This window comes from Epinephelus moara, chromosome 14 (genome assembly GCF_006386435.1).
Source record: "Epinephelus moara isolate mb chromosome 14, YSFRI_EMoa_1.0, whole genome shotgun sequence".
Classification (NCBI taxonomy): Eukaryota; Metazoa; Chordata; class Actinopteri; order Perciformes; family Serranidae; genus Epinephelus; species Epinephelus moara.
In genome coordinates this window covers 11045467-11072174 of record NC_065519.1, presented here as the reverse complement: position 1 = coordinate 11072174, position 26708 = coordinate 11045467, and the positions used below count along the sequence as shown (strand labels likewise).

General features: G+C 41.0%; 1 protein-coding gene across 1 annotated transcript in view; it reads right to left on the bottom strand.

The window, feature by feature from the left end:
* Window positions 1-26708, bottom strand: part of crip2 (cysteine-rich protein 2) — a 33370-nt gene that overhangs the window by 3291 nt on the left and 3371 nt on the right. Inside the window, exons 2-6 of the mRNA XM_050061724.1 lie at window positions 9614-9708; window positions 2663-2720; window positions 1518-1649; window positions 542-610; window positions 324-418 (exon numbers count right to left, since the gene is read on the bottom strand). Coding sequence (XP_049917681.1) covers window positions 324-418; window positions 542-610; window positions 1518-1649; window positions 2663-2720; window positions 9614-9708 — 449 coding nt within the window. The remainder of the gene's footprint in view (window positions 1-323; window positions 419-541; window positions 611-1517; window positions 1650-2662; window positions 2721-9613; window positions 9709-26708) is intronic.

The following is a 26708-nucleotide window of genomic DNA, read 5'->3' as shown; positions in this document are numbered from 1 at the left end:
TTACAAATAAATTCTTTAAAAATCCTACAATGTGATTTCCTGGATTTTTTTTTTCATTTTGTCTCTCATAGTTGAAGTGTACCTCTGATGAAAATTACAGACCTCTCTCATCTTTCTAAGTAGGAGAACTTGCAAAATCAGTGGCTGACTAAATACTTTTTTGCCCCACTGTAAATGGTCATCTGGAGAGTGAAGTATTCCTTTAACACCTCTACTGCTGAACATTATAGGCATCGTAAAACTAGACTTCATTAGTCTGTCGTTCTATTTATTTCTACTGGTCTTTTCTTCTTCCCACCATTTTTCCACCTCCTTTTTCTCACCTCTGCGTGGCTGCCAGGAGCCAGAGTCTTGCTGCACCTCTCACAGCGCAGACAGGGTCGATGCCAGTCCTTACCCAGTGATGTCACCTTCTCGGCTATTGTGACAAACACAGACACACACCTGTGAGACACCATGGCAACCACTTTGCAGGTTCACACCTTTCACTCCAACCATTAGCCCCTTTCACCTCGTTTCCTGGAAGTGTAAAACCACTCACCAAAATACACCTTCTTGTTGCATCGGGGACACAGGTTGGCCTCTCCGGAAAAGGTGGTGATGCTGCCAGCTGCAGAAACATTACACACACATTATAATACTGGAAAGGCAAGTGAAAATATAAAATAAATGACCACTAATCTTTCTAGCCTGGTGTGAAATCCAGTGCACTAATAATGTAGGGGTGTAAAACTAAAATTGAGCCAAGTACTAAACAGTTTTTGTGTGTTTCAGAGGGAAATTCTTGACTAAAGAGGCTAATTTTGCCAATTTAAAATATTTTGGGTGCCAAGTCACTTCACTCCCTCTTTCAACACTCAGTTTATAGGAGTGGATGGATGTTTAGTGGACATGTAGTATTGTTATGGAAACTGCAGGTGGAGCCAAAACCTGAAAAAACTTTAATTACATTATATACATAGTTATGCATTAAATTACTCGTACAAAAATAGTTGACGTTGACCCATGTCTCCTCTTTCCATTTGACTAAATAAAAATGTTTTAACACCTGCTTTTTAAAAACTGATTCAGATTCATAAGATCTCACATCATCTGTTAATCTATTCCAAATTTTAACCCAACACATTTAAAGGTTTTGATCCAGAAAGGTTACAACATCCTACATCACTGCTCAGTTTTCTGGCTTCAGCAACCAAGTGGGTGGAAAACAGCCGCTAACTGAAAACTGAACCGCAGAGATAAATCGACAGAAAACATCCGTTAAAATGATTTTGTTCCTGCTGCAGTGATTTCCCAGAACACACACACCCTATCTGACACGTCTGAGAAAATCCTCCTCCAGTCCCAGAAGACTGTGTGTATCAGTGTTCTTATCATTGAGTCAGCAGCAGCTTTCCCTCTGACCTCACACACCAATATCTTAAGAGACAAACGCCCCTATCAACTGGCTTTTCCTCCCCCAGTCAACACATGCTGATTTACAATACATGCAGTTTAAATACACGCTTCTCATTTACCTTTGGATGGGGGCTTGGGGGCGAAGACTCGCTTCTCCTCAGCTTTGGGTGCTGAATCCACACCAGTGGGAGATGGGTTGTTGTTGGCTGGAGTATCGTACACGTAAGAGCCGGCTCCACCGATGTTCACACCTGAGAAGATACAGGAGAGGACGTAAACAACATAAGCATAAATACAAAAATAGAGGAGGACATGATAGCTAAAAATAATAAATGCGAGCTAAAAAGATATTATAATTAACTGTGCCTAAAATTTTATGGAACAAAATAAATATAATACATAAATAAAATAAAAATTATATTATAAATGTTATAATACAGATACATACTAATTAATAAATATGTCTCCATACATAATTAAGTAAATAAATACAGAAATACATACAGAAATAATTACATTTTGATTAATAAAAAAAATATTGAAAAGATTAAATACAAAATAAATGATATATATATATATATATATATATATATATATAAATGACAAAATATAAAATGATAAAATATAAAAATAATAAAAATAAATTATAAAATATATATAAAATGAAAAAGATAAAATTAAAACAGAACTAAATATGTACTTACATAACTATATTAACAGATAAAAAACAGAAATAAATATAGAAATAAATAAAATTAAATGAATAAATAAAATATTTTTAAAAAAAGATTAAATAGATACAGAAATAAACACAACATATAAAGGAAATTAATAGGTAAATAAATATTTTGATTGATAAATAAAAAATAAATTAATTAATACAGAAATAAATATCTACATAAATAAAAGAATGAATAAATAAATAATTATTGGTAATTAATCGCAAAATATAAATATTGCAAAATAGCATCAGTCACAAGTGAACCAGTCAGTTAACATATAGACACCTAAATACATAAAAATAAAAGGAATTTTTTGTTAAGATAAACTGTTCACATTTATTTATTATTATAATAATTCTTCTTATAATTAATTATTAATGATCTGTTCTTTTATTTATTAATCAAATATTGATCTATTTATTTATGAATCAGTCAATTTTAGGCCTCCAAACTAAAAAACTAAAATTATTTTGTCTTCATATAATTAGGTAAAAGTCTCAATGTGAGGTAGTTTATGTTGAATAAATGTACATGTACTTCACCTTTTGGCCCAAAGAGGGCAGCATAGCACGGTTTGTGGCAGTAGGGCCGTCCGTCGTGCTATGGGAGAGACAGAAAAAGACATTCAGATAAAACACAACGACTTAATTGGCATGTTAAGGATATGAGAGGAAAAACCCTGATGACGCAAATGGGAAAATACAACCATGACATTAATGTGAAGTCATATTTTCACGCTTTTCTCTGACATCATATATTTTGGTTTAGGAGACGAGATGGAGAGATTGTGTCCTAAAACGGAAATGAGCCTTTTTTTCCATCTCAACACAAAATAATGATGCCGCTGTCTCCAAGAAACAGGACTCAGCTGTGGATCCAGCGCCACACTTCAGTGTCTGTGCCCCCGTGAGCATCTGCCACTTGAGGGGTCAGACTTAAGACATAGATGGCCTGGTGCTGATGCATGCTGGGAATGTGGTGGTCATTGCAGGAGCATGTGATCAGCTCTGGTAGGGGATCAGGGCTGAGGGCCAGGGTGGCCACTGGTCCAGAGCCTAATGCCCATAGAAGAGAAGAACCAAGAGAATGGCACGGGCAAGACGCCAGGCCCCGGGTGGTAAGGGGAAAAACTGGCATTAAATAAGGGCCATACTACCCACAATCCCTTCTGCTCTGGCCACATGAGCTCCTTTCCCTCAGAAGATGGTGTGGCAGGAATAAAGGATTGTTCTCCCGCCTTTAATAATGAATTAACCATGACGGGATCAGCTACTGTTAAAGCAGCCGCGCACTCCTCTCACACTTCCTGTTTGACATTTATGAGATCCGTGAAGGTCTGGGCACTGCTGCAGAGCCATGACTAAGCACTGATGACTTTCTCAGGACAGGACACACTGGGCTTCATTGTCAAGTGAAGTGAGTGGCTGTCGGGTGTACAGTATCACTGTGGCTCTGGCTGTGAGGCAAAGGGACCCTAAAAATGGATTAACCATCGCTGCACAGCCCACTCTCTTCCCAGCAGCTCACTTCCCACTTCCTGATATTTAAGTCTGTTTTCTCCATCTTCTCCTCCCTGACCTCATCCTCATCTTAATCTACATGCCCTAGTGCTTCAACCTCTACTCACTCACACTGCCGGACTTCAGTCCCTGTGCGAGAGACCAGAATAGAGGTGACTAACTTTGACCCCTTTGGCTGTTTTTGCTCCATTTTTACTTCCTTTATTTACAGGCTTACCGTAAAGTCACTACTTGTCTCAGCAGGCAGCTATTTCAGAAAAGGTTAGGCTTTTAAAAGATGCTATCAAGTTGTGGCATTAGGCCGGACAGTTCAACCTAAGATTGGTTTTTCCCTTCCAGATTGCATCATTCAAAGGATTTTTAAAAGCCTGAAGCAGTAAAACCATCTAGTATATTTCACAAGAAAATCTTTTTTTTTACCTAAAGGGGAACTCTGCCAATTTTACACATTAAAAGGCAATTTACATCACTTAAAGGCCAGGCACACCAAAGCCACATCAAAGAACTAGTGGCGACAAAGGCCGACTGTTGCATCACCTCAAGTTGCCTGTGCTTTAGCTAAAAAGTTGTGCTTGAACACACCACAAAGACCACAGCCAACAACAAAGTAGCACATAAATTCTGCGCCTGTGTGAGAGGAAATAACTCTTCACACCAGCAGATGGCGGTAGTCTGTATTTGTTAAATAAAAAGGGAAACCAGAAGACTGACAGGACAGATTCAAAATGCTAGTTAGCTAGGTAGCATATTAACAGCACAACCTGATGTTGAAAGGACAAAGATATTCTCGCACAATGACACAAAAAAGTATGAACCATTTCTGCAAAAGAGCTCAATGGCTAAAAAAAAAAAAATCTTACCAAACATAACTTAATTTCAATCTCACGCCCTCTTGACTTAAGTCGTTTGATTGATCTCCCCGCTTCCATTTCTCTTCTTGTGCACTGAACTGAACTGCCAATCAGAGTGATTTTTCTCATTGACAGCCTACGCTGGGTCCTACGCCAATAACATGCTAACTTGGCCTAAAAACAGCTAACAGGAGCTGACTAGTGCCAACGGTGCGGCATACACTGCAAAAACTAGTGCGACAGATGCCCACCCATGGCCTGACGTTAACCCAAGGCTAACTGTCAGCTTGTTGGGGAGTACTTCTGTACATGTGTAAATGTGGGGACTGGACATAGAAAAATGTGAGGTTACCAGACCTCTGTAGCCCACTCTTCATCGCTGCTTGAGGCTAGCAGCTCAAGGCTATTAGCTGCTATTAGCATAACACACCCGAACCTCCAATCAAACTGTTTGTGGTCAAGTTGCATTGTGGGTAATGTAGGTGCCAATTTATTGACATAAGGAATTTAAAAAGACAAATGATATCTCCAGTTCTGCTGCATCGATTTTGATCCTTTTCCCTAAAACTGCAGATCATGAGTCCGGCAATGTTACTACACCTGTGTCCTCATCTCCTGACCCCTCAGATTTAAGTGTTCTAAAACGCACTGAAATGTAAACTTAGGGGCCGTACACATTGCATCTTTAACCGCCTGGAAAATGCAAGGGCAGGCGCTGGACGCTACTTATGTACCTTTTTCTGTGCAAGCTTTCAAGCGTGGCGGCAGGTTACGTCTGAGGTTGCAAAGAAACCTTAACAAGCACCAAGCGCTGTTTTTAAGTGTGTGGGCCTATCGTCCGTGGGACAGATATAATGCTCTGTCAGCCCTTCACCAAAATGACCTTTTCGATATTTACCCCAGACTAATATTTACGGAAGAAGGAAAAGGTATCTGTCGGCTGTGATTGGTTGGTCCTCGTCACAACATGCGGTGCATGCTGCTGCGTTCCAGAGGTTGAACTCTGTTTATCTCAGTGTCCAGCCCTGAAAAATAGGCGCTCGGAATTGTGTGCGCAGCTCTGGCGTTGCTCTGGTGTTTGAGTGCGCCTGTCGCATGTCTACATCGACAACAATGAATTTGAGGGCGCAAAAAACACTGCATGAGTTAACCCCTTTTATTCCCCAGAATAAATGTTATCATTATACATTTCTACAAAACATGAATATGTTACATTTGTACGTTTCAAAAGTAGCAGATATGCGGATAAAATACATAGATTAATAAAACCTTTTAATGTCTTTACAGTTTAATTATTAATGCTATGTTGTGCCAACACTGTGGTCAATGACTGGTTAAGTTAAGGCATTAAAACACTTGGTTAAGGTCATGTTTTGGCTTAAAATACCATCAGTTGTCGCCACAAACACGGCTAAATGTACCAATATCTGTTAGAAAATACCCACTTTTGTCACTGGAACACAGCTGGACATTTCCTGATGTCTGTTAAAATAATACCCACTTCTTACACCAACAGAACACAGCTGGACACAGCTGGTCTGCCATTTTACCAAGGTGTCACACCATCCACCCTGATGAGGAACTCTGCTCATATACATGATTTGAAATACATCACTTTAGAAATGAGACGCACAAATGTCACATATCCATGGTTTGCATAAACATACAATACCATGTCTGTAAGTTCTGATCTGACTGCATTAGGACTCTGAGAAGTCGGTCTGCAGTTACATACAATCCCGATGTTTCAGGGTCAACACTTGTCACCGTGTCTTTGAAAGCCTGGCTCTCTGCCACCAGCTGCAGGAAGCTGCTGCCCTCACTCGGCCCTCAGACGGCAGGCCACAGTGGCCTCAGACTCCTTTTAAAGAAGCAGTCAGTGTTGCTCTGAGGGTCATAACCTTTTGCATACCAGGACTGAGATGACATCAAACACCCTCCCCAACAAAACCACAGTCCCTTTACATGCTCTTATTTTTTTATATGTCTCTCAGCCTCACTCTGTTTCCATGACGATGATCGAGTATTGAGTTTTTGCCTACTAAAGTCAGGCTCGTGGCACGGTGCTGCAGCCTGGGGCGGGATTTGGATACTGTCCATAGAGAGAGAGACAGAGAGGATGGTGGGCCGGGAGAGAGCGCAGGGCTTCAGAGAGATTGTGTGACTACATTACTGTAATCATGCAGAGATTAAACAGCAGAGCAGCATCCTTTGGGGTCTGCAGGGAAATTGCTTTATGTACAAAGACTCTGAGATCACGTCCTCTTTGTGTTGAGAAAGGAGCGGGAGACTCACCCATGCACACAGAGAGAGAGGGTGAGAATTGATATGTTGGCTGGGTCATGAAAGGTAAAAGCAAAGGGACATGATAAGAAAATCTCTGTTTATGTTGAGACGTGATACTGCAGTGTGATTATGCAACATGGAGGAAAAAGGCAACTCATTCTGTAACGTTAAGGGGGTTAACGTCTACTCATATTGACAGATGCTGCCAGACACATGAAAAGGCAGGAAAAAAGCAGGCACTCAGCAACTTCCTGTACAAAAATACACAAGTTAAATGAAGTGAAATGAGATAAATTCATATCTTTATAAAAAACACACTTGCCCTCTTCCAGTCTGAAGGCCCGGTCACACTAGCTTTTAAAAAAGGGCAACTTTGTTGAACACATTGATTGCCACCACTGGCCAATAGCAAACCGTCTAAATTGACTCTTCCTAAGTCCCGCCCCTTTTTGCTCTGTGCTCCTTACTGTTACACTTAGATATGCCGTGTGCGAGGCTCATCTATGTTTAAAAGAAAACCAAATTCCAACTTGTAAAAGTGACACTCTAACCCTGACCATGTAGAGCAGTGGTTCCCAACTGGTGGGTCACAAAATAAAGTGGGTTTTTTTGTGTGGTCCATTCAGGATGGACCAAACAAAAAAAAAACACTTTATTTTGAAGTACAGTGAATCTTTATTTGGATATACACAATGTCAAGCATTCCATTGTGACTTTATTCGTCCTTGCTGTCGGCTTCTTGAGCTATATTGCCTGATGTCTGGAAATTATTTGATATAATACACACTGCAGCATCCAGCTAAATTGAACCGCTGTCGCTGTGTTTCTAGAAACAGTAACTAAGGGGAGGCGGGAGTTTGAATCAGTTAATTGTGTCCATTAGTCCAAAATGGAAGAAGCTATTGTCGATTTTAAGTGAAGCCTCTCTGTTGGAGTAAAACATTTTCCCCAAAACAGGATCAATTTACAGACATTAATGAAACAGTAGTCGATGGTGCACAAACATTTCTCTCTTACATAAAGGTCTCCTTATTTAAATGACGTCATGCACAGTCCTGAGACCAAAGATCGGGCAGTAAACGACACAGTAAAGTAAAAATAGCAAGAGGCTACAAACATCTATTGTGACTGACTAATGTTAAAATCTTCATGGGTGGCCTGTGTGTTAGCGGTTAGCTTGCAGTTGCTGTAGTTCACAGACTAGCCCTGCATGTAGTCCCAACATCACTGAGAGATTTTCAATAAAAACAGACACACTGTTCTTGTGTACGGAACTATAATTTCTCCTAGTTTTAACCACTGAAACAAGTCAATGTTCAATGGTTCACCCAAACCATGAACATACCATTCTGTTAGCACTTTCCACTGAGGATCCCCTGTAGAGTCAATTAGTCAATAAGTCCATTCATGACCAGGCAGGACTGGCTTTCCCTTGTTACATTTCACCACAACAGTCAATAAACTGTAAAGAATCAATGGCATGTTGTTTGTAGGATTGACCCAGTATTTTATACAGAAAAAACAACATACAACCTAAAATAGAAGTTGCATTACTAGAGGAAAGCCCATAAAGTAAATTCAGAAGAGCCATTTGTGGACACTTTTAGCCACAGTGCTTCACAGCATCACTGAGTGCATATAATGTTGGCATGAATGGCCTCAGTGGGAAGTGAACTCCGTCCCCAGGCGATGTTAGTGACGTGGTCTGTGAGCACAGCTACTATACAGGCTACAATGAGTCCCTTTCTGTCACTGCCCCAGTTACAGATATGAAACTCGCATCTCTCTCTACTCCTGTTTTTCCTTTAACATTTCACCATTCAGTCAGGGACTAATTTTGTTACAAAGTTGTATAATTGCCTAGAATTGGTTCGTGTTCTCACGGCAGCATTTACAAGCGGACCAGATAAAATGCCTTGTGTGAGAAAGCTGCTCTTGATTGGTCAGAATTTCCATGTAATTAGTAAACCAAACGTTGAAGAAGAGTACACTTGCAAGATAAATGTGACACTTTCTAATGTCACAATGGAGGGACAACTACGCAGGTTGATATTAGCGCTGCTCATCGTGGACTATATTGCTGTCATTGTTCATTTTAGTCAAACCATACAGTTTGAAAACGCGGTACGGCTCCAACTAGAAAACAATGTTTTGATGCATTGGATGTGCTGAATGTGCATATTAAGGCAGTACAGGAGGAGGCGCACATTAATAATCCTCCAGGACTGTAACATGCTCATGTTTAACCCAAACACTGTCATGTGACTGCAGTTAGTTCAGATTGAGGTTGGAACATGTTCTCACCACAAACGAACCACACCAGAGTTCGTTTGTAACCGGACTGAGACCACCTCTTCAAGAAGGTCTCGGTCTGGTTGTTTTGGTGCACACCTGAGTGTGATTGCTGTGTTCACACCTGCCCAAACGAAATGCACTTAGGGGGCAAATGAACTTGAGTTTGATTGAACCGAACCAAACAGAGCAGGTGTGAAACCAGGTGTGAGTTTTTGGTAGTTTAATACAATTAACAATGGATGCTATTTCACAAACTGATCATACATGTTAAAATTTTAATCTAGTGAGTAACTAGTAACTAAAACTTTGACATAAATGAACAGTGGTGGAGTAGAAAGTGCAACATTTCCCTCTGAGATGTGTTGGAGTAGAAGTATAAAGGCATAAAATGGAAGTAAAGTGCCTCAGAACAGAACTTCAATAGATGTACTTTCCTCTACAGTTAGTTACAGCACTAGAGAAGATTGATTTGTATCAGATGCCTTAGATTTCAGCCATGAGAGGGACAGTGTTGTACTGTTACTGGTGGCGTCTTACTGACCTCAGCGTGGCCTCCAGCGTTGAGGAGCTTGTTGCAGCGGTCACACTTGAGACACAACTTGTGCCAGTCCTTTCCCAGTGATGACACCTTTTCAGCTGCACATGAAAGACAAAAGAGACGGTGGTGTGAGTGCAAGCAGTAACATAAAGCTGCAGTTATATACATTACTATGAACAACAGCCATCGATTGTGTCAGGCTTTGTACGTGTTATAATGCAGCGTTCAAATCACTCATCGCAGAGAGGAATGACGTCCCCTAATTGCTTCACCGTCCAGAATAATAAACGGTTGTACTGTATCTCTGGGCTGTTGTGTCCTCCTGAGGGGGAAATCCTGTCATCGTGCCATCTGAGTGACCGGGGGTGGGGGATACTGGGAATGCCTGTGTACCACCACAGGATGCAGCGATGATGTCATAGCGGGATAGACAGACAGTGGCGTGAGTCCCAGTCCAGCTGGAACAGTGGGGGGTGCCCACATCTAACCCAGATCCTTTGTGTTACCCCTCCAAACATACACACACCCCTCCCCCAGTTTACAGTATACCCATCCTGCTGTACACAGCCCTTCAACCCCATTTCCGTCCCCTTTCTCTCCCAGACCGCCTCCAGACAAGCCAGGGACCCTAATTATACCCTTTCCAATAATAAATCCCTGCTGTTTCCACACAATGGGCCCTAAGGAGTCGTGCAGGCAGCAAAGGAAACACCTTCTCTTATCAAGGCAGGGCACAAATAGCCGGATACTGGAGTCTGTTTCCTACATACCCTCAGTCAGAAACACACACACAAACATATACAGCATGTATGCAGACATACAGAAGATTACTTCCTCCTTGACTTCCTCTCTCTAGCTGCTTTCCCATATGTACAATAAGCTTTAAAATATGCTGTCACATTCCTGCGTCTGCGTCAAGTCAGGAAGCAAATTAAATCAGACATCAGAGATTTTGGAGGGAACAGCATGAGAAGAACTAATTTGTCCCAAAAACACGCAAGGAAAAAAAAAAATCACAAAAAAATTGATAGCTTCTTGCATTTAAAAATGTTTCATTTCATTCAAAATTGGCTAACGTTCAAGCAGGAAAGTAATTTTCTGACCTCAGAGAGAAAGTAGCAGCATTTCCTTTGTTCCTTGTATGGACTGTGTGTGTTCTTGTAATGCATCCCTGTATTCCTTTCACCTTTTGACCAAATGAACTCCCTTCTTTCTGCTATAAGTTTAATTTGATTTGATGTGAAAATGACGTTATGGGTATCAAGTGCTAGAAACGCTTCTCGGGATCACTTTAGGAGATCCAACTACTCCCTGCAGAGGTTTCTGTTTACTCTCCAATCACTTCTCCCTGTGAGTTACAAAAACACTGAGACAAATGGCCAACAAAGCCCTGGAGGACAGATGGAGATGGGGTGCGTGACCTCACATCAACACTTGAAAGCATAGGAATGCTGACTTGGACATATAGCAAACTGCAGGAAATGTTTAATCACTCAAAGACACTGTTATGCAGAGTAAAAAGCCGATAATAAATCAGTCTTTAAAATCAATAATCTGCTCTTAAATCAGGAGATGGACAGAAAACCTTCAGGCAAGACCACTTCAGTTAAAGGGACACTATCACTGGTGCTTCAACCTCTGACTGATATTTCAACTATTTTTTTTTTCACTTAAATCTTTATTATAACAGCTTTTGTGAAATTGACATTTTTGCAGCTTTAAGGATTGGTGTATCTACTGATTATTATTCCAGTGCAGTGTTGACTTTTTGAGTCTTGTATAGAGTCCATTTCTCCCACTTTCTTTCTAGTTCCGCTTCTTGCAGTCTCAGTATGTGACACTTTCTCCATTAAGAAGATTTCTTCCACAAGTGTTAGCCAGTGGTCCTTTGTTGGTGGTGTTTCTTTACCCCAGGTCCTAGCAATAGCGTTCTTGCTTGCTACTAGCAATATTTTGACCAAATATCTATCACTAGCAAAGACATCTTCTTCAGAAAATTTACAAAGATAAAGCACCAAACGACTGAGGAACCTCATATCCTAGTATGTGCTTAAGCTCTTTACATACCATTTCCCATTTCCCAATATTATATAATATATATATATATATGTAATATACAATATTGTTCTAATACGAGGGCCAATGGCGCACATTTTCAGACAGACAGTCTTTTGAGAAAGTCACTGGTTACTGTTACATGCACACTAATATTCCTAATATGAGAATATTCAGAATTTGATATGGGTCATGTCAACGGCATATTCTGTTCAGAATTAAGCCTTATTCCCCATGTAGTGTTTTCTTATTAACACGTGAAATACCAATATTATTCTGGGGTTTTTACCACAGTTTGCGACACACGGCCTCTTTGTCTGCTTACACCTAGGTTTGTGCATTGTCATGGATACATTGTACACAAACCAACTAGTCAACAGTTTGCAAGGCTGTAGGGTAGAGATGCATGCCAAAAAGAAAAGCCCACATCTCTGGTCTGAAGTAGAAACACAACTACTTTTAAACATTATGAGAGACTTTGCTATTAACAGGTTGAAGGAGTGAAAGAGGGAGACTGTATTTGCACAGCTGAGCAAGTCTGCCGGCAGTAGCAAAGAAACAAAATGACACAAGCACCTCAAGATATTCTTCTTTTCCATATTTTGACGTGATAAATGACATATTAGGGCATCGACTTTACAAACACAGTCGTGAATTACATGTAAACGGGAATATTAGCGGCTCCTTTCTCACCTCCACACAGCTGGCCAATCACAGCGTGAAGTGGACGTGAATGTCGGATTGCCCGTCTCTTATAAATTAAGAGAACAATCCTTTAAAACACCTTGAGACAGTGTTTAAAGACGGAGTATAAATGGAACCAGCAGGAGCTTAACCTGTCTGCTCTTGAGTATGAGTGCATGTGATTTATTTCCTCCTAAATCTGAGGATACCCATATACCTCCTGACACCTCTGCAGCGTTAAAAATACTGCCGGTGTGTCCTCAGTGTGGCGTTTACAGTGTGTGTATGTGCTCGTGTCATTGAAACTAAAACACAGACATACCTCCAGACAGGTTTGAAGTCAGTGTATGAATGGGAACAGACGTCAGAGCCTAACAAGTGTGTCCTCATTCCTGTGTGTGTGTGTAGTCACAAAGTCCACTGTTTAACAGCTCCCTGTTTTAAAGGGCAGTTGTTATTATAAGAGGGGAGAGCCTGTCTGTCTGTATTATGTGTTGTGGGAGTTATAGAGTGGGGGGAGGTGGAGGGGATCTGCCTCAGGCCCAGATGTTTATACCCCCCAGCTCCAATCAGCCTCTATCCTAATTATCCTTCACACTGTGTAGCCTCCACCACTGGAATAAGGCCAGAAAATATATGTTTAGACTGACATATTACATGTATGTAAAGGTGGATTGCACCAAAGAACCAACAGACAGCTCTTCCTCTCCCAAAATAGTAAACATGTGGGCACAAATGAGGCAACTGAAATGCCACCAAGTCTTCCTCCACCTCATTACGGCAACAACCTGAGGGTAAATGCACCCACTTGTGTAAACAAACAGGCCCCTGTTCACAGGGAAGTCTCTGCGGATGTTCACATTTACATTGTCAACATCGATGAGGATGTGCCAAATCCCTTTATAGCCAATCTGTTTTCTCTCTCACGACGGCCTCACTCAAAAGCACACAACAAAGGATTCCCCTGTGGTTCAATGTAAACAGCGGGACAGCTTGGGGAAATCCCTGTTGAACAGTTGGAGTACATCTCACCTGACATTGTCTTTTTTGTTGTAAACTAACTACAATAGATATCTCCAATTAGTTATTCCAATAAGCCGAGACACTTTTTCACACACAGTCAATGCTTTATAATTTATTTATTTTTTAAGATTATTTTTGGGGCTTTTTCGCCTTTAATGACAGGAGAGTTTTAAAGCATGAAGGGGGAGAGACAGAGGGGACAACATGCAGCCGCTGCTGCAAGGACATTGCATTTGTGTATGAGGTGGCCGTCCTACCTACTAAGCTGCTGGGCGCCCCAAATGCTATATATTTAACGTGAGCGTAACTCCTGTTTAGGATGTAATCTCCAATCTAAATGGATCACAAGATACGATATGTGTGAATCTGGGTGGCTTACCACCTCGGCTAAACCATTTCCTGAGGGGGAAAAGCTGTAAGAGCAATCCACTTTGTGAATGACTGAACATAACATACCAAGATATGGAGGTACTGAAGAATTGATAATCCCTTCTGAGAAAGATCCATGGGATTGGACCTGATTGCTTTGTATTGGTCCAAGGGACTGTGTTACGGTTTTATCATTTAACAGAGAAATATTCACTGTGTTTTAAGAGAGCATGGAGTTTTTTGAATAGATTTAAATAGATTTTTTCAGTCAGGTACGAGCTTTTAAAGGTGGGACAGCGTAAATCAGACATATTGGTGTCATTTGTGGTGGTTGCATGTGGGAGATGTTGCACATATAACATGTTTAAAGGGGCAGTCCACCCCAAAAATCAAAAATATATCCGTTATTCCTCTTAGATGTAGTGCTGTTTATTAATCTAGATTGTTTTGGTGTGAGTTGCTGAGTGTTGGACATATCGGTCGTAGAGATTTCTGCATTCTCTCGAATATAAAGAAACTAGATGGCACTCAATATGTGGTGTAAATAAAGCAGCAAATAACGACATTTGTTGTGAGCAGTTTCATGTAGAAACTATTTTACTTCTACCAAAATACACCCACCAACCATATCACTGCACAGAAGCAAGCGTGCATCTACTGCTAGCTCACCGAACCCACTCAAACGCCTACAGAAAAAGTATCATGTCCAGTGTCTTTTCCCAGAGCACTCTGTCTTTTTTGCGTGACTGCTCCGAGCACTTCTAGTTGAAAATCTCTGAGCTTTTCAGAAAGGCGCTGGTGGTGTCACTACCACTCCATTAGCTACTGTCTGTCTGGAGCTTTGTGAAACTATAACAAAAGACAAAAAAAGCCCATTTGTGGGTACAGATCGTGGGATACTGAATGTTGCTGTTGAGTGTTGGGCTTTTATCACTGTAAGCTTTTTATGCTTGTTGTTAACTGTGTAAACAACCCTCTGTTAACGTAGCATCATGTTAGCTAGGAGGCTAACGTAATGTCGAGATACTGTTGTCGCTGAGATGAAGCGCTCCCCAGTGCCCGTGTCACCGCTTTTTAATGCTGTCACGAGCACAAGCACAAGGGTTTTTTTTGGGGAGTTTTTACTTATCCGCTGCAAGGGTCCTAAGGACAGAGGGATGTCGTATGCTGTAAAGCCCTGTGAGGCAAATTGTGATTTGTGATATTGGGCTTTATAAATAAAATTGATTGATTGATTGATTGATTGATTGAAGTCTCCATGAGTCCCAATATATTTAATTGATTCAGACTGATAAATAGTCCTACAGGTAAGAGGAGAAATCTGTATTTTTGATTTTGGGGTGAACTGTGTTCCCAGGCCAGATGAGATATGTAATCCCTCCAGTGTGTTCTGGGTCTGCCCCGGGACCTCCTACCAGTGGGACTCAGAAAAATATTAAATATCATAAAGGATGCACTGGAATGGAGCTTTAATTTACTTTATTTTATGTTAACATATCATGGCATGTGTTGGATTTGAATTTGCTTGTAACAGAGATCCAGAAACTGGATTTGAATTTGTGGGACTTTTAACATTGTTGTCATTTAAATCACACTGTGTCTCTTGAATATATGTCATTATTCATATAAAGTACTGACTGACAGACAATGATACTGTAAGAACACTGAGCTCCAGGTGAAAGGATGAGGAAAAATTGAAAACAGAGTGCTGGTCAGAGGTCAGAGGTCACCACCATAACCATATGATACCTGCTCCGCTGTAAGCTGCTTAACTTCGTTTGTAAATTCCTGGTCTAAGCTGTTCAGTCTGCGCTCAGCTTCTCTGATTGCATTGTCAATATGGTTTAAATCACAGAGACAGCCTGCTGCTGACTCCTCTTGTCTCTGATTCAGCCTCAGTGTTTACAAATGCTCCTTTCACTGATGTTACTGAACATTAATCAAAGGAGGGGAGGCTTGGAAGTGTTTTTGTGATTATGAAGAGGTCTGCGTGCGCACGTCAGTCAACTTAAGCCACAAAAACTGCTGTTAGAGCTTGTGTTTGTGATGTGGAGAAACATAAGCACATTTTCATGTAGAAAGTGAGAGCAGAGACTGCACCACCTGATGTGCGTTAACACAACCCCAGCTGTGGCACTCCACCCACCTCAGCACAGTTAAGTTGATTTGGAGCCAGGAAATTACCAAACAGGCTCAAATGCAACACAAAAATTGACTTGACGCCCAACAGAAGTGGCATTACGACAGTGTTAGCACTGCCGCTGGCTTTACACTAGCAGGAAATTAAGGGGCAGCATCTCATCTAAACACAGTCATTTGTGCCGTTCAAAACTCAAGGCATGAGTAAGTGATTTAGGTGCTTTTACGTAAATGGAAAAAGCATTTAAATTGGGAATGGCTGGTGTTTTCTGATTTAATAAGGTCAGACATATTCACACTGTGTACTGCACTGGGTTCAGCCGTACAAAGACCTACTTTGGACATCTGTGAAAGACCATAAGTAATGAGACAGTCGTTTTACCTCGGTCATAGTTTATTTTGAAACCTTCAGCTTTTTCTACTGTTCTGATGACTTATTGTCAATGATATTAGTACCAAGGACATCATCAAGAGCCAAATATTGATTGATTGTATAAAAATAACTGACACGACGATTGTGATGTCACCATTGGTTTGTTGACTCCCATTTTGAAGCCTCAAATTTGGCATTTTGGCCATCACCATCTTGGATTTTCAGGCCAGAAGTGAGGAAATTTGGACAAGAGGGTGGAGCTGTGGAGGGGCAAGAGGTGCATCTGACTCATATGCCCTATTTACACAGAGATCCTGCGATAGGGCTGCAATGAAGTCCCCTCATTACACTGGCTTTACTTTTTTATACAGACCCAACAGAGGCAGCATAATGTCGCCCCAATTTGTTATTTTAGATAGCATGGCGGTATTCTGGAAACAAAAGAAACACGACAGCCGTGACATGTAACACAACAGTGTCGACCTCTAGTATGACATATAATATACACATCAGGCAGCACTTTGTAAACAGTAATAATGGCAAAACATGGTGATAACAATCATTTACCATACGTGTTATATTGGGAGCTCCCAGATCTCATAGTCTTCCCAATTTGTGGGTATTTTTGGTTCGTGTTCTTCCTTTTTGAGTTAGCTGCTAACTGCTTCTAGCTGCTTTTTAAATCTCTCGGTATTGAGTCACACACATAACCCATCCTGCCTGCTGTTTCCTTGAGATAGAAATCGATTTGGAGCTGTTACCTTCTTCGCTGCCAGTTCATAGGGGAGACAACTTTGTCTCCCCATTTTGTGATCGTACCTTTTATACAGAATGGTGAGACAAAAATAATGGCACAACATTCCCACTTTCAACAGACGTTTACATGCACAGTTAAGTGGAGCTACAGGAGACCTATTACCTACTACATTGCAGACCAAACAGTTGACAAAGTTAGCTACGGTTAGCTAGCAGCAAATTGGTACCATGGTGGACAACTTTAGAGCTCTGTACATTTTGTCTGTCCAAAAATGCACGGCTCTGGATGTAGATTTCACCATGTTGTTACCGACTTCTTCTTCTTCTGTTACGCATTTAATGCTATTTGACTTCCGGGTCAAAGCCCTAGGCGGACACTGGGGAGCATGCCCGAAGTGCCAGTTTGGTTCTGATTTACTGTATACATCCAGGAGTAATTTGACTTCCAATTCGCATTATCTGGGTGTGTGTAAGTCCGACTTTGAGAAATTAGATTTAGTACGATGTCAGTTTGACTAAGATTTATACATGTATTTTTGTGTATTTTACATGTATTGTTATTTTTGTATTTATTTTACATGTAACTGCAGTTTGTGGCATTTCCACGTTGGCTTCATTTTTCAGTCCCAGAAGTTGCCGCTTGGAGCCAGGCAAAGTTATACAAGGGCAGTCATCTTTCTTCTGGGAAAGTGGAGTCATGAGACATCAAATGCACAGGATAAAAACATCAAATAGTTTCTATGAAAACCAATGACTCGTGATATTTCAAAGAGGACATGTTATCAGTTCTGCTCACAAAGATTGAAGTACATCAGACAACTTCAAGCTGGTTATAATTCGATTCATTTTATTTCTGTGACATGATTCACTTACACTTCAGATCATATTAAGAGTGAAACCAATTATGCTCCACGTACAGAGAGCCTGTAAGAGGAGCAGCATGGGAGCAGCAAATGGCCTACAGAGCACACTGTAATTGGACAGAACATTAAGCAACAGAACTTTAACAAGGGGTCTTCAGAGGGAAAACATTAACGGCCAATTTCTCCAAAATGACTTAATTATGGTGGCTTAATTGTCAACAGTGACGGGGCAGCTGCACCCAGACACCACAGCTGATGATGGACCGATTCACCCTTTCAGGGGTCAGGAGGAATTTCATCCTTTCTGTGTTACTTTAAAAAGCCTAAAGCACTAGTACAAGTACTGAACAACATTTATACAGCTGAACTCCCAGCATGCAATGCAGCAGGAATGTCCATCAGGGGGGCAGGGCTCTGAAATCTCATATGGGTGCTCTTTTATCGCTCAATAATTCGATCAGGGTGCGAGGGGGGGAAATATAATGCGTGGAGAAGGGGATAAAATCAGCAACAACTGCAACAGCTTCTGTTTCTAGTCGTTTAACGGCTTTAAGTGTAAATAGTGAAGCATCAAAGACCTTATAGTTTATAAAAATACACAGTTATGAACTCAGTTTGTCACAGATGATAACTCATGAGCGTATGGACATTTTTGCACCAAATTAAGCTCAAGTTTCCTCGTAACGTTCATGATGTAACCAGTGTTATTGTAAATATCTCTAAATCACGGTTGGCTGGGTTCTGTTCTGTTGCACCCTCTGGTAACATGGACCCATCTGTTCAGCTCTTCCTACAATAAACCCGTCCAAAGCACAGTCATAAACCAAAACACACACACATATACACACCGCCCTCTGCCCCGTACTCTCTGTCTCATTCTCCTCTTCCATCAGTGACAGCTGAGTCCACGCGGGTGTTTTTCTGCTTTTGGCTTTTGTCACTGCAGTGTGATAACTGCACGTCCTGATAAACACCACACACCTGACTGACTGCATAGAAGCCTGGAAGGCAGCATGGGACTCGAACATGGGAGGTACATTTAGTTAAAAAATGTCTCAGGAGCCGTGTAAGAAAGGAAAAAACAAGCAGCCTGTGTTTCCTTCTTCTGCATCCCCTTTCTATTCTGCTCTCTGGAGTACAAACACCCTCAAGGATTTGCGACCTTTTACTCAACTTAAAGACAATCGCCATTCACTCGGGGCACACAAGGGCATTCAACCGAGCCAAGGGAAGTGACTTTGAGGGAAGTTTTCAGCTAGGGCATTAAACAAACTCCTCGACCTACAACAGTGACTTTTATTGAGTGAGGGGACAAACTGTGCTCAATATTGAAATCTTTATTTAACATATTCTATGATATTTGAGTAACAGGTTTACAGAATTTCACCTTAAATAAGAATAATCTCATTATTTTCCTAGATATGGAGCTTAGAATTAATCCTGTTTTTTGGGGTGCATTTCTATTTTAGTTTCTAGAATAAAAGTCTACGTGACATCATCATAGAAATAAGGTGTTTACAGCCACTGTGCCAAAATTGCAGAGCTAAAATCGGACTAATCTCAAAACAAATGTTTGATTTCATTATTTATTTTTCTGTTGATTATTTCTTTGCTTAGTTCGCAAAATGCTTACGCAGGTGCAGAATGTACATGCTAGTTGGTCAATCGCTGTAGACTTTGCGGTGTGTTCAAGTGCAACGTTAAGCCACTAACTCAAAACTTTATTCTGAATGCTCGGGTCGTTTTTTCCATTGGCATTCTCATTTACAAAGCTATTCTCGGCCTACTTCCAGCATATTTATATGTGTACATTAAGAAAAAAATTGAAAATGGCTCTGCTCTCCATTCTCAGAACATGTTTTTATGTCTGTACTGAGGGGACGTACAGAGTTTGGCAAGCAAGCATTTATGTATGCAGCTGTTTATAGGTGGAATCTCCTGCAGAAGGACTTAAAGTTCCACTCATTGGTTGTTCTCGGCTGTTTCAAAGCAGTGTTGGAGGAGTTCTGTACACAATCTTTTATATGCCAATGTCACAGTGTGTCTTAGCTTGTCTTTGTAATCGTGTAGTTGTATTTATGGTTCACTTCTACTATACATTAACATACTTTTAGGCTTTTTGTAATCTTATTTTGTGTTTTATACTGCTTGTTTTAGAGCTTTACATTTTTATTCTGTATTTTTGTTCTGTGTTGTCCGTCTGTAACTTATATTGCTGCCTGTCTTGGCCAGGACACTCTTGAAAAGGAGATTTTTAATTTTAAGAGGTTTTTCTGGTTAAATAAAGGTGAAATAAATAAAATTAAAAACTTTTTGGCAGACACAAGGGCAACATTGGGCGATGCAAAGGTTGCCACTAGTTTTCTGATGTCGGTTTTATAAGTCTGGCCCTTAAATACCATAAAATAACGACAAATGCTGGAGGCAAGCTCACAGAGCACAAAATTTACTCTTCCAGTGTATTATATTGTACGAACAACGGCAAACCCCAAAAAGAGTTTGTTTACAATAATGTATGAAGGGTATGAAAAGAAGCAAATTTTTGCATGAGAGAAACCCTGATTAATCTGCTGTTTACTTTCTCGACCCATCATCTATTCTGAATATTTGAAACTATTTCAATACTCATTTTCTGAAGTATCAATACACTGGTACCAGCTGCGCTCCGTTTACTACAGTCATTCTGCTGTTCTCTGCTACAAACCAAGACAAGAAAAGTTGCCACACCCCAGTTGAAACCTTGTTATATTCATCTTTTTAATGTCTTTTCCAAATTGTGTGCCTTCAATGTCAATTTTTCCTTGTGGTACTGAAAATGGTATCGAATAGTTATTTTCAAGGTTTGTAACAAGTTATAAAATCTATAAAATCTCTATTATAAATGTCCCAGAGCCCAAGGTGACTGAGTCCAAAACTCAAATATACTGTATTTGTGACAGCAAAATAGAAAAAAAGAGGAAATACTCACATTGGAAAATCTAGAAACAGACAGTGTTTGTGATATTTTTGTCAACTGTCAAGCTAAGTCAGTTTTATTTTAACAGTCCAATGTCACAAATCACAGCTTGCCTCAGGGGGCTTTTATAATATGTACAGCGTACAAATCCCTCCCTTCAGATAAGGCAAAAGTCCCCCAAAAAAAACCTTAATGGGAAAAATGGGAGAAACATCCGGAGGAGCAACTGAGGAGGGACACTACTGTGCATTTGTTGTGTGAATTGGAACATTCATTACAACTACAGATGATAAATAATTCACCTGTACTTTATTATTTAGTTTTAAAGTTCATCCTCGGCTAGTTGAGAGGGAACTGAAAGTGAGTTGACCCTGGCAGTGGTGTGTTAAACATTGGAATAGATTTATTCAGGGTCAGTGTGTGTGCTGTGGTGCTCTACAGTGCAGGGTGGGGATGCTACAGAGCCACTAGGAAACATGTATTTGGATCCGTCTCCGTCCTGTGGCTTACAACCCCCCCAATGGCAAAACTTAGCTCTGGAGGTCATCTGTCGCCTCAGCCAAGGCGAGGTTTCCTCCCCAGGCTTTCTCCCTTTCCCACCCCCCCACCCCCCTCTCTCCCTCTGCGAATAAAATGGGCCGACCTCGTGAATCCTGCTGGGTGACGTAAATGGGCTGCAGTTAACTCGCATCCTGTCTGCGCTGGTCAGAGGAGCCGCGGGCGAAGCAGCCTCTCCACAGTCCCTCCCTGAACCCCTAGGCCTGCTTCGCCCCACGCTCATCTCATCTCTAACCGGTCAGGACACTGTGTCCCGGCTGCAGATCCAGTCTGCATGACTAGCCTACAGAGTAGTGGAACATGTCTTCAAAAGAGAAGGCAGGACTGTATCACTTAGAATGGCACCTTCAGATGTAGCCTATGTATTTGGATAATCAGCTGTTGAGGGGAAGACATCACATGACAGAGGCGTAAAATGCTTCGACAACTTTGAGTGAAATCATCTGAGTCTTGTAAAGGCGTAATAAAATCGACTGTGTCTATAAGAGCACATGGTACAAGTGGAGTACTTCCCTTTTTAAAGTGTCAAGCTTCAGAGATGAAGAGTTAAAGTTATAATTCGCAAGATTCCAGTCAACATCTGTGGTTACTGGTGGTACTGGCAAGCGCTTTTTAATAACACAGGTCCCAGAGTAACCTCCAAAATGAAGCCTGTATTGACCACCTCAGCTACTCTGTCAGAAACACCACAGAGGAAGAGAAATTTGTGTATGTGTTTTCAGGAGAGGATTCATCATGCCACATTGTTTTAATAAAAACCAGGACTAAAGAAGACCCAGTCTGACATGGTGTGACTGAACAGTGATACAGAACTAATGAAATCTAATGTTGTCTGACACATCACATGAAATGAGTGCATGTGCCGGCTTTTGTCTCCCCCATCGTGTCCACTACATGCATGCATTGTTATCAGCAGTGCGTGGGCAAGAGCTGTCACTGCTTATTCAAAATTTACGCTACGGAGCGTTCATAATAAAATACTCAATCTGTAATTATCTGTAAAAGTTCAGAAATCTAGGCTATTGTTCTCTGTTCTTTTTCACTTCGCTCACAGACTATGGAGAAAACTAGAGAGCATCCCTGAATGAAAAATTATGAAACCAATCTATCTGACTATGTGCGGACACATTTTGGATAAAGTTAAGACTGTTGGCTGACTTTGTAATACATATGATGATTAATTGAAGTAAACGGGGACAGCATTAAACAACAGCAAAACTATATCAAAACATCTGTTTACAAACCCTCACACAACTCGTGCAGTTTAATCCAATTCTCATTTATCCAGTCATATGCTCAGTACCTCCCACACAGACGAATTTTTTGCTAAAATCTTCAAGTAGTAAATCAAGTAGCTCGCCTTGGCAAGTGCTGGCATTTGATCTCTGCCCGTGCATTCCACTGAGTTGCCGAGGCGCTCCTCTAATCCGTGTGAGACTATTTAAATACGAAAGTGTTTTAAACAGTCAGATTTTAGCAAAAATGCATGCGTTTGGGAAGTACTGAGCAAATGACTGGATAAATGAGATGGTCTTTGGATTGTCATTTACTCCAGTTTATCATGAATGTTTGCTGTTTTTGGATTCTTCATTCACAATGGAGGCAAGCGAGAAAAACATTTGATTTCACAAATTCAAGGTAACATGTTGCAAGTAACTGATTTACAAATGGTAATTTGGTGGGTGAAGTATTCCTATAAAAGAGGCAGTGGACGCACTGAATGAACATGAACGACTGTTTACAATCCCACCTAGCTACAATATATGATAATGTGCTGTTCTTCAGTCTACGTTTTTTTCATTTTTACAAAAGCTCTGTCCTAATTCCATCTCATCCTTTTTCTGATCTGTATTTTATCATTGAATTGACAGTGTTTTGCCAAATATGCATTCAGTATAAACTTTAAAGGCCAGTCTGCACCCTACATAGGCACTTAGACATGCACAAGGACAAAGGACTATTATATAGAGAGAAGGAACCAATGACCGTATATCCTCCTGAGACCCTGTGTCCTCATATGAGGACATCACATTTTGGGTTTACTTGACCTTATACTTCATTCTACTTAACTTAGACCTGCTGTCCTCATTCATGGACTTTTTGTGTGCCATCTAGTGGTGGTAAGCACACAATACACTAATCCATGTAAAAACAAGATGGCAGTGATCTCTGCCAAGTCAGTCTGCAGCCAGTCCCGACACAAAAGTAGTCAAGGTCCAAAACCTGATCACATTTTATGGTTGAAACCAGTTTATTTATGATTAATAATGTTTGTAGTTTGATATGGCAACAAAATTTAGCAATAGTATCAAGCTAAGATGCTGTTGATTAGGAAGTACTTGTTTGAGGACATTGTGACTTCGTTGTTGTCTCATTTGAGGACATTAGGACTCTACTGTTCTCTCGTCTGAGGACATTGGGACTTAATTATTGTCTCGTTTGAGGACATTGGGACTTAATTATCATCTCGTTTGAGGACATTGGGATCTTATTGTCATCTTGTTTGGGACTATGGTTGACAGTGTTTACTTTTTAAAACGTATTGATCCCAAATAGCTAGGCGCAATTAAAAATGCATACAAAGCAAACGTTCGGGTCTTAGGAGGATATAAAGATGGATTTCATGCGGCTCCCCAAAAGTGAAGCCAAAACATTTTGATTGCCCCCTGGTGGCTGGCTGCAGTATAGGTCATAAACCCTGCCCCCTCAATGTTAGTGAAATGGGCGTGGGCCAAACTAAGGAATCAAAGCACACATTAAATAAATTCTTCCCTAAGATGGCTTCTGTCATTTTAACTAGTTCTTATCAGACTGATGTAACAGGGGGATTTACATCATGATTGACACCTTTGTGTGTCAATCATTGTGCTCACAATCAAAGGCACTGCTCGTGACTGGGTCGGAACGGTGTATGGAGGGGAACTTGAAACTGCGGCTCCACTTCTCCATCACTACTGCGCAGATTCTGGCTATAGATGACCTAACCAGCGTAAAATGGCAGCGTCTGTATCTGGGATATTTTGGCTTAATTTTGTAAATTGGGAGAAGTGGAGATTCATCATCCATCTTTATATTGTCTATCAGTTAAACAGACTAAAAAAGTATAAATAATGTCAAAAATTAATTTCGATAGAATGAAAATCTTAAAGGATTATATCTTTAAAGTGTGAGGCATTTCAATGAACTAAAGACAACTTTGGTCCCCTTTGCCTCTGCTGTTATGTAACAGGTCATTCTGCTGCAAGGTGGAATAGTTTCACCTGTGTTGTGGGGGGGCGCCTGACATTCAGCACCGAGCTTAATGCCGCCTCCATTAGGGGGATCATATTTGTGCCTCAAAAAGGCAGAGAAAAAGGACCTTCATTGACTGGCGCACAGTAGCTGGCAGGTTATGCAATGGCAGTGAGCGGGAGGCAACGACTCAAGAAATGATGTTACATAACTGACAAGGCACATTCACACAGCCCACCGGGCAGCCAAGTGGAAAACAGGGTACTCTGGTGCTGACAGAGGAGAGGGGAAGGAAAAAAAAGGTATTGTGTGGATGTTTGGGGTAAAAGTGGGATAAAAAAAGAGGTGTGGGAAACGTATCGTCAGGCTGAGAGGACGAAGGTATTCCGCCTCGCTGGAAGCAACAAACGTGCGCGGAGACAGAAAGAGCTTTGTGTGAATAGAGATGTCGTTTCTCATTATAATGCATGAGGCACTTTGAGAGTCTCCCGTTTAAATAAAGGCGAGCCATCTCACCCCATTTCCCCCAGTCCTTCTAGTTTTGGAAGAGGAATTTAGGGCCCGAGGCGCAGAGCAAGTGGCTGAAGAGGAGGAAAGAGAGCCAGACCGAGAGGGACTGGTGAATGAAAGAGAGAAAGAGAAACTCCGAGCGGAGCACCATTAGTTTCTCGTTTATTCACTTAGCTGCACAAAGATGCATTGCTCCAATTTGTCATGCACAAGAGCTGTGGCTGGATCGCTCAGCTGAATTTGGGTCTGGAGCGGAGAGAGATTTAGTGAGCCATGCTGTGTTGTGTCCCGCATGGACTCTATCACACGCTAACAATGTATTTCCACTGGGGCTTGTCACATGTCAGCCAATAGTCCCTGGTGTATTCTAAGCATCTCTGTACCACAGGAACTAACAGATGTGAGGACGCAATGTGGACGCTGGGAATCTGAAGTCAGCCAACACTACAATTTAAAAAAAAGACATTTACATTCTTTTAACACCAGCAACAACCTGTGGTTTCCTTAAAGTGTGCACTTAAAGTCCCTCTTCAGACACATTTTACATTATGTATACTAATGGTAATATTTTTTTTAACATGGTTTCCCAAATAGCAGTGAAAATCACTATGAAAAAGGGCGGGAAACAGAACTTCTCTTTCACCTTCTTTGAGAGATTTGCTTGCGTTAAGTTTTTTTGCTTTTTCCAGCACTGCATGACAGTTAAAACAGCAGTGCGCAGTATGATGGGAATCAATAACATTAGATTTTTATAACAGAAAGAGCCATAATTGACCATGTTTGCAGTTCAAGGTGTTCTTTAACAGTTCTACAGACGTCTCTTACAATGGTGGTCTATGCGGAAAAGACTTTTTGGGCTGCAGGAGGATTTTTGTCGCTGCAATACTGCGAGTGGCCACTGGGAAAAATTGGAACCTGCTCTGCGCTGGAGGTTTCAGGTTTCTTAGCCTGTCATGTGTTGAAGTCTGTTTCCCCATCGATATGTGTTTTCCGAATTAGACAGTGATTGGCTTTTGTATTAGTGACGTACCTAATCTAGCTTGTCCTGCGTACGTTTTAGGAAAATTGCACAGATACAAGTCAGTATAGTCAAGGTCAGACATTTTGGGGGGGACTTTTAAGGTCCAGTGTGTAGGATTTAAGGGGATATACTGGCAGAAATGGAATATAATATAATAAGTATGTTTTCTTTAGTGTATAATCACTTGAAAATAAGAATTGTGGTGTTTTCATTGCCTTAGAATGAGCTGTTTACATCTACATAGTAAGCAGGTTTTCTGCTGAGATCGCCATGATGCACAGCACCGCCATGTTTCCACAGTAGCCCAGAATGGACAAACCAAACACTGGCTCTTGACAGGGCCATTCACGTTTTCATGTTGGCCATGGTAGTTAGCAGCCCCTCTGCGATGGCCTTTTATTACACAAAACTGCTTTATTCAGTGTTTTTACTGGTTTAAAATCACCTGGTTGATTTTTTTTTGGAGAGGAAGAGACCTCTGCAGATAGTTTGGCTCCTGGTATAAACTTCCTGATCAATGAACACTGAAGGAGTTCTAACCAGGAGAACTTTCAGCTAGT